This window comes from Ranitomeya variabilis, chromosome 7, assembly GCF_051348905.1.
Source record: "Ranitomeya variabilis isolate aRanVar5 chromosome 7, aRanVar5.hap1, whole genome shotgun sequence".
NCBI lineage: Eukaryota > Metazoa > Chordata > Amphibia > Anura > Dendrobatidae > Ranitomeya > Ranitomeya variabilis.
Genome location: NC_135238.1, coordinates 12059803 through 12068848, shown reverse-complemented (window position 1 = coordinate 12068848; position 9046 = coordinate 12059803). Strand labels below are relative to the sequence as shown.

General features: G+C 41.6%; 1 protein-coding gene across 1 annotated transcript; it reads left to right on the top strand.

Annotated features, from left to right (window-relative positions):
* The first annotated feature begins 634 nt into the window (after positions 1–634).
* On the top strand, positions 635–4462 carry LOC143785323 (tripartite motif-containing protein 16-like). The gene has a single exon (XM_077274073.1). The coding sequence runs from the start codon at positions 899–901 to the stop codon at positions 2222–2224; it is 1326 nt and encodes a 441-aa protein (XP_077130188.1). The 5' UTR covers positions 635–898; the 3' UTR covers positions 2225–4462.
* The last annotated feature ends 4584 nt before the right edge of the window (positions 4463–9046 follow it).

The window sequence follows — 9046 nt, the reverse complement described above, 5'->3', positions numbered from 1 at the left end:
TTTTAACACTATGTTTTACTTTTTCAGCTCAGGCTAAAAACCTCTTTCCATGCCAGGATAGTCTTTTTTTACCATGATCCATTTCTATAATACCATACTATAGATTCACCAATGGCACTTTAATGTGGTTTTTCAACTACTCTGTGCACTGTCACTTTATTTATTATATTTAACCTTTATATATATTTGTGCCATTGTCACCTTGTGATTCGTATGCACCAGCACTTTATTGTATTATTGATGATCATGGTATATATTCTAACAACAATGCAGTATTATTATACCTAATACCACTGGGCTATTAATGTACAATCTGCTCAGTTTTTCACTCTGTTCTGTTCTCCCCTGTGATTATATATGTTTGAAATACATATGTGTTATATTTTATCTAATTTATATCAATAAAAATTGTATATTTTATTGGAATTTTGCACTTTCCTTGTTTTTGGTTCTCTAGTTTACCGGAGGTGTATCCCATTTTCTACTTACGTGGTCATTTGCTTTGGGTTATAATATTAATTTTTATAATTTTTGCGCAATACCTTTAGTCTTTTCCCTCAGACACAGCGGCCTCCCAGCCATCAGTCAGCCCCTCCCTGCGCCGCCTCCTCTGTCTTCAGTAACGTACCCGACGCCTGCGCTGTGCTTTCCTTTTTCGGGCATGTGCCATTTGCGCTGCTCTTCGACTCACATCACCTGATGGAATTCATTTTGCGCCTGTGTGAGATGTGGACACAACTTCTGCCGCTCGTGTATTGTGAGTGTGCTGGATGCACAGGAGGCGGCTGGAGGGTATTCCTGTCCTGACTGCAGAGCAGAATATCCGGAGCGTCCGGCCCTGGAGAAGAACCGAAAGCTGAGGAACATAGTGGAGCGTTTCTCATCTACTCAGCCTGATATGGAGGAGACCAGAATCTTCTGTACTTACTGTACAAAGTCTCCTGTACCGGCTGTGAAATCCTGTCTGCAGTGTGAGACCTCTCTATGTGACGACCACCAGACAGCCCACAACAAGACAATGGATCATATATTAGTAGAACCCTCCGGCTTTTTTGGCAACAAAATATGCTTCCTCCACAAGAAGGTTCTGGAGTATTACTGCCCCCAGGACTCAGCCTGTCTATGTGTTTCTTGCTGTCTCTTTGGAAAGCACCGAGGACACCAGGTGGAATATCTGAATAAAGCTTCTGAGAAGAAGAAGAAGAAATTTAGAAAATATCTGGATGAACTAAACCCACAAAAAGCAAAAATGAATACTAGAATCCAGAAACTGCAGGGTCATAAGAAGAAGATCCAGGAGAAAGCCTCCGGTAAAAGGAAGAACATCAGTAAGATATTTATAGACATTAAAACGCAACTGGAAATGGCAGAAAAGAAAGCGCTGAGCGAGGTCTCCAGGCAGGAGGAGAAGATTGTGTCCCAAATATCTGATCTGATCAAAAAGCTGGAAATACAGGAGGACGAGCTGTCCAGGAAGATGCATCACGTGGAGGAGATGTGTCGTGTCACCGACCCAATAAGGCTCTTACAAGAAAGTGACATTACAGTGTGTAGTCATGGAGGTGATGAGGACACAGGAGGAGATGGTGGAGAGGTCAGTACTGAGGAGGATCTGGATGAGGTTCTGATCTCACTGACCTTACACCGATCTATGAGGGAAATTGTCACCAATGTAACATCAGAGCTCGGGGTCCATGTCCCAGATATATTGCTGGATGTGGACACTGCTCATAGATGGGTGACGATATCAGAAGATCTGAAAACAGCAACAAGATCAGAAAAGGAACAAGAAAGACCAGAATGTCATGGAAGATTTCTGACTTACTCCCAGGTAATAAGCAGATGTGGCCTCTCCTCAGGACGACATTACTGGGAGGTAGAGTGGAACAAGATAGGAAGATGTATCATCGGATTGTCCTATCCCAGTATAGAAAGAGAAGGAGATGAATCTGGAATTTTATTTAATGATAAATCTTGGTGTTTGGATATGTATGATGCTGTACGTCAAGTACTTCATAAATCATTCAGCCTAATCCTCAAAGTACAACCGAAGTGCTCAACACTTGGGGTCTTCTTAGACTATGAGGCCGGGCGTCTGTCCTTCTATGAGCTGTGTGACCCCATCAGACACTTACACACCTTCACCGCCTCCTTCACTGAACCCCTACATGTTGTCTTCTATGTGGTGGATGGAGCCTCTGTTAGAATATTAAACAGAATTTAATGAAGCCCCCAGCAATCTGTTATGTAACTTACCATATAGCAATGTATGAGCAGGACCTACTACTAATGTGGGGTTGCCCTATTTATTCAATGAAGCTACAGATCGGTGATTTTTTTGAATATCAAGTAACACTCAGAAAGATCCTAAGGGTACGTGTCCACGTTCAGTAAACGCTGCGTGTTTGACGCTGTGCAGAGCCGCAGCGTCAAACACGCAGCGTCCAGATGTTACAGCATAGTGGAGGGGATTTTATGAAATCCCGTCTCCACTATGCGTAGTAACACGCACCCGGCGGCCCTGCGATTCCGGACATGCTGCGCGTCTTTTTAGATCGCAGCATGTCCGTTTACCTTGTGGCGCCCCCGCAAGGTAAATCACAGGGCCCTATGTGTGTGGTGCGATGATGCATGATGTTTGCAATGAACACATCCGGCATCATCGTGTCACCGAAGGGGGCGGAGCGGGTTTGCCGCTCCGTCCAAACCGCCGGCCATCCTGAAAGTGGAAACATACCCTTAAAGTTCCCGAAAGAGTGTAACGAAAGTCTAGCCCAAAGGTCCAGGCTGTGGGATCCAGGCACGCAGAGCAAGATCCCACAACCCTCCACAGCTGCTCTCGCGGTAAAAGAGTGAGACCTTTGCACTAGATGTGCGCTACCTCAATTGTTACTGAACAGAGGGTTGTGGGAACCCGCTCTGCATGCTGGGACCCTGCAACCCAAAAGTTCGGCCTTTTATGAGGCATTTGGAACCTTTCTGAGTGTTTTTATAAATATATGATATTTAGAAAATCACCAATCTGGGGCTGTTCACTATTGAATAAGTAGGCCAGACCCAGATTGGCGATTGGTAGTTTTTTAAGGTAAGGCCAGAATTTGTGTCCAAGATGAAGTTTTTGACAGATGAATTTTGGATTGCATGAATTGGCCATTTTTCATTTTTGTTTCTTCCTTCCTTTTTCCCCAGAGCCATGACTTTTCTATTTTTCTGTCTATATGGCCGTATTAGGGCTTGTTTTTTGCGGGTCAAGTTTTACTTTTAAACAACAGCATTCATTATACCATATAGTGAAGTGGAAAACAGGCAAATTATTCCAAGTGTGTTGAAATTGCAAAAAAAAAGTGCAATTCCACAAGTTTTTTGTTGTTTTTATTTATCATGTTCACAATGACCTGACTTGCGATATGAGTCTTCGTGGTCAGTACAAGTACGCAAATATCAAACATGTGTAATTTTTTTTATGCAAGCGTTGAAAAAAACAAATCAGAAATGTGTGAAACAAAACAAAATTCACTTTTGTCGCCATTTTTCGAGACATGTAACATTTTCATTTCTCAGGATCCGGAGCTGGGCGGAGACTCATTTTTGCGCCTTTAACTGACATTTTTACTGATATAATTTTGGGGTAGGTACGATGTTTTGATCAACTCTTACTGCAATATTGTGGCGCCAAAAAAATACATAATTTTTGCATTTTGATTTTTTCTCATTATGCTGTTTACCAATCGGATTAATTTATATTATATTTTGATAGATCGGAATTTTATGAACGCAGTGATACCAAATATCTGTATTTTTAATTAGCTCCAAGATCTGAGGGGGGAATTGTTCAGATGACTTTCTTGACCCAACAGAAACAAACAGATTATTTTCCTTCAGCTTTATACTCTGCTGATGACTTTAGTAGATCAAGATCTCAGCTCGAATGAATGTCTGGCACTTTCCAACACCAACTCTCGAGGCCACAAAGTCATAATCATCGGCTTCTTCTGACACATGGAAAGATTCATCCCTATTTGAACTTTCCAATGTATTGAGGATTGGCATTGAGACTTCATTGCATTGAGCCACCGGCGGGGAGATTTGGTTACTCAATTGAATTCCTGGTCTTTGTTGTAAAACCAATGATATTTATCTTGACAAAGTAGCAGTCATCAACATGGTTTTGAAGTTCTCACCCGACCTTCGGAACACCAAAGCCGAGACTTTCTCTGACCTTCTGTCCACTGTCTGAGATGTTCAACACAAAACCTGCCCACTTTAGATGCTGCCTACAGTGGACCAAATTTATAGATATTAACCATGTATATAATATATGCAAATAGTAATAATTATTTAATGATTGTCAATTATCCACCCTTAAGATCTTAGTACAGTGGAGACCTCATAGAAGTAGCTCCATTCTAGAATTCAAATATGGGTCAAGATGTAGTTTTCTGGGGCATATTTTGATGGTTTGAATTATTATTATTATTATTATTAATAATAATAATAATCTATTGCTATTTTATTACTTTAGTAACCCTAGATCAGTGTTTCCCAAGCTCCAGTCCTCACGTCCCCCACAGGTCAAGTTTTCAGGATTTCCATAGTGTTGAACAGGTGAGAGAATTCCTGGTGCCTTGATGATGCTTCTATCACCAGTGGAATACAAAGGAAATCCTGTGAACATGACATGAGGGCCGTGAGGACTGGAGTTTGGGAAACACTGCTCTGGATGAAGAAAAAAAAAAACAAAACAGCAATTGTGTAATTGTTTTTTTTTTTTTTTTTTTTTATAAGTGTTCACAAGACAGGGTAATTAACATGATAAAGATAGGAGGTTACAGATGGGGTGATATCAATTTTATATTAGTTTTATATTTAACATATTTAGAGTTGCTTAGATGTGGTATTATGAATTTTACTTTTTTTTTCCTTTAAAAGTTTTTTATTGAAGGATATAATATTCATGTTCACAAAATTATGCAATACAGTGATCCATGCATTAGTATACAATTCAGCGTCTCATGGGCATCAAATTGTTGAAACAGGTGTGAATACAATCAGTGACCATGAGAACAGTAAGCTCGACAGTATCACATATTCAAAGGAAAGATAACCTTCATTTTAACTTATTTTTTGTTTCATTTTTAAACAGCAAAATAAAGATTATAAAACAAACAATAACTTTTCATTATTGAAACTATCATAACCTACAAGTAACAATTATTTAGTGTAATGTCGCTTCCGTCACACCCCATCATGTCTATTAATCGAACCAACAATATCCTTACATTGTAAAAAACCATCCTAACCCACTGGCAACAATTATTTGATGCTTTGTCACTCCTATCCCACCCTATCCTGTCCATTAGATCGGATCGGGGGATCGCCTGCCACCATCCTAGTAATATACCATGGGGACTGTTCAAAACAAGCTATAAGATGAGTTCTCACCTCTTCAGAGAACATGTCAATAAAACTCTCCCAAGTATCAAAAAAGCGGGATACCATGCGATCTTCCCCCAACTGTGTCTCTATCCATTCCATACGGAACACATGTTTTAGCTTATTCAAAAACATTATCAGTGTTGGAGGTTCCGCTGTTATCCATTGTTGTAATATACATTTTTTCCCTACCATGGACACTATAGATGCCAAACGTTTGGCCCCTCTTGTAATTCTTAAAGCTTCCCTAGGCCATATTCCCAAAATCGCCCACTCTGCCGTGGAGGGTAGATAATTCAAGAGGTGGTCTAGACAGAAGCTCCTCACTTCCCCCCAAAACCTCACAATAGCCGGGCAATCCCAAAATTGATGAAAAAGGTCTGCCCCAGGAGCTGCACACTTTAAACAATTAGCTGATTGAGATAGGCCCATGAGAAACGAACGATGTGGGGATATATATGTGCCATGGTACAATCTAAGCAACATTTCCCTATAAGAAGAGGCCGGTAAAGCCTTCCAAGCATAAAACATTGCCTTAAGGATATGCTCTGGGGTTAAGGCTGGGAAACGAGAGAGCCATCTTGGAAGGCCTGCTTTTCGTTTAGTGTAGTCCATCTCCTTTTTCAAAAAGAGATAGAATCTGGAAGTAGAGTGGAATAGTGAAGACCTATTACGTAGCATGGTATCAAATGGGTTTTCCCAATCTGTATCCGATAACCTCTCTCCCACCTTTGTAGCATAGACTTCCAGGGTCGCACAATTCGCAAGGCACCCCATTGTCAAGGGAAGGTATCTCCTAGTAATTGACCAGGAGTGTGGTCTGCGTGTCGAAGAGTCTAATATGGAACCCACTGTCACGACCCGATATCTGGCATCTAAGTCCTCCCTCCCCATTCTCAACCCAACATCACGATTCCCAAATATTGGTAAGAAAAGTGAAGAATGTGCATTAAGAGAAAGTCTATGTCGTAACTTATGCCATACCCTCCATATCACCATTAGCAAAGGATTATCTAGCACTGAGGAGGGTAACAGTTCTTTATGTGTATGTAGTAGATATAATAAGTTGGTATGAGGTATCAGATTCTGATCTACTTGAGTGTTAGTGAATATGGAAGTATCATGAATCCAGTCTTTAAGATAACGAAGCAGCGCCGCCAGGTTGTAATTTTCTAAATTTGGAAAATTAATACCTCCATTTGATGGGTATTGTTCCAATATGTCCATACTAATAGCATGATGCTTCTTTGCCCAGATAAAAGTACGAAACATACCATTTATTACCCGCAAATCACTAGGAGAAAGCAATATTGGGAGGGATTGTATAAAATAAAGTATCTGTGGAATAGCAATCATTTTCAACAGATATGCCCGACCCAAATATGAAAGGGTTAAATGTTGCCATCCTTCCAGTTCTTTTTTAATTTTTTGTATAAGAGGAAAAAGATTACTTCTCTGAAGATCATGAGGGTTTTTAGTTATAAGTACGCCCAGGTAGGGCAATGCCTATTTGCACCATTCAAAAGCATACAACCCTGCCCATGGTGGTTTGCGCGAAGCGCGCAGGTTAAGTGCCTTAGATTTAGTTGGGTTAATAGAGTAGCCAGACATAGCCCCCAGTCTTTCCATAAGGGCTATAATTCCAGGGAGGGCCTCCTCTGGGTTGGCAATATAAAGCAAAATGTCATCTGCAAATGCCGTAAGCTTTAAACTAAGTCTCCCAACCCGTATCCCTTTAAACAATGGCAGGGACTCTAAAGCACGTATAAGAGGATCAAGGGCAAGATTGAATAGGATGGGGGAAAGTGGACAGCCCTGACGAGTGCCTCTGGTTAACTCCACCCCTTCCGTTAGTTGTTGATTAACTATAATTTTGGACTTAGGTGAATTGTATAATAGTCTAATCAATGTCGCAAATTTCTCACCAAATCCCTGATTCTCAAGCACCGCGTGTATCCAATGCCACTCTACACTATCAAACGCGGCCTCCGCGTCCAGACTGAGTAAGATATTAGGAGAGTTCTTGTTTCTAGCTGACACTATAGTGGCCGCAATTGCCGTGCGGATGGCAATGGTCGAATGTCTATCTCGGGTAAAACCATACTGGTTCGGCGAAAGAATCTCGGGGAGAAACATCTGTATTCTATTGGCCATAATCTTTGCCAGCAACTTATAATCCAGATTCAACAAGGATATGGGTCTGTATGATGTTATCTGTGTTGGGCTTCTACCCGGTTTTAAAATTAGGGAAGTTAATGCAGAGTTAAAAGAGGTTAGGGATGCACCTCCTTCTAAATAATAGTTAAGTAGGTCTTTGAGGAGGGGGTCTATATCAGGGGAGAGCAATTTGTAATATTCTACAGGTAAACCATCCGGTCCTGGTGATTTATAGTTTGCCATTGTTTTGATAGCAGAGCGTATCTCTATTAATGTAATAGGCATCTCAAGTGTTGTGCGCTGGGAGTCTGTCAATATAGGTAACTGTAAAGAATTTAAAGAATCTGTAATAGAAGATATGTCCCCTCCCCGTGTAGAATAAAGAGCCGTGTAGTGGGTATGAACAGCCTGTAGTATGTCCTCACTATTAGTCAGATGAGCCCCCGAAATGGGGTCCACTAGAAGCGGGATTTTCTGTCTGGGACCTTTTGGATTTGCCAGTCTAGCCAATAGGGTTCCTATTTTATTACCCCATCGGAAGAAATGCTGTTTATCAAAGTCCACTTTCTGTTGGGCTATCTTAGTCAAATGTGCATTTAGTAATGATAAAGCATCCTGCCATTGTGTCCAATCCTCTGGATCAGCAGATCCCAGGTACCGTCTATAGGCTAGTATGGCCATAGTCTGGAGGTCTCTCGTCTCCTGTCCAGCCTTTCTCTTTTTCCCTGCCACATATGCTATAATTCTCCCTCTCATAACTGCCTTGCCCGTCTCCCACATGAGTACAGGATCATCCCAATGCTGAATATTGTCATCAACAAAATTACCCCATTCCTGTTTGAGGAACGTCTCAAACTCTCTGCTCTTAGCCAAATAGGCTGGGAATCTCCATGTTCCTGGCTGATGTGCGTTCCGGCCACAGCGAAGAAGCAAAATAATAGGTGTGTGGTCAGAGATCCCAGCATCCCCTATAGTTGCTTCCACCACCTCCGACAAAAGGGACTCACCAACCAGGAACATATCAATGCGTGAGAGGGACTTGTGTGCCTTAGACATACAGGTATAATCTCTCTCCGTCGGATGCAACACTCGCCATATGTCCACCAAAGGAGTGTCACGCATGAGATTAATCAGGCCAGGTCCCGAACCAGAGCAGGAAGTAGGCAAACCCACAGATCTATCCAATTGAGGATCTAGCACAGCATTAAGATCGCCTCCCACCACTAGGTTAGGCAAGTTTTCCGTTAAGATCATCTGGGAAACGGAGGCAAAAAAGGCAGCATTGTCAACATTCGGGGCATAAATGTTCAATAATGAGTAGGGGGTATCTTCAATGGTCACTTTCATAAGAAATCTGCTCTGGGGGTCACTAACTATGTCTCCCGGGATTATCCGTAAGTGTCTGGCAAACGCTATGGCCACTCCCCGCTTTTTTGACGAGTATGTGGTAGCATAA

Bases quoted from the DNA above. Each gene is read 5' to 3' on its own strand.
- LOC143785323 (XM_077274073.1), top strand. From the start codon at position 899: ATGGAGGAGACCAGAATCTTCTGTACTTACTGTACAAAGTCTCCTGTA.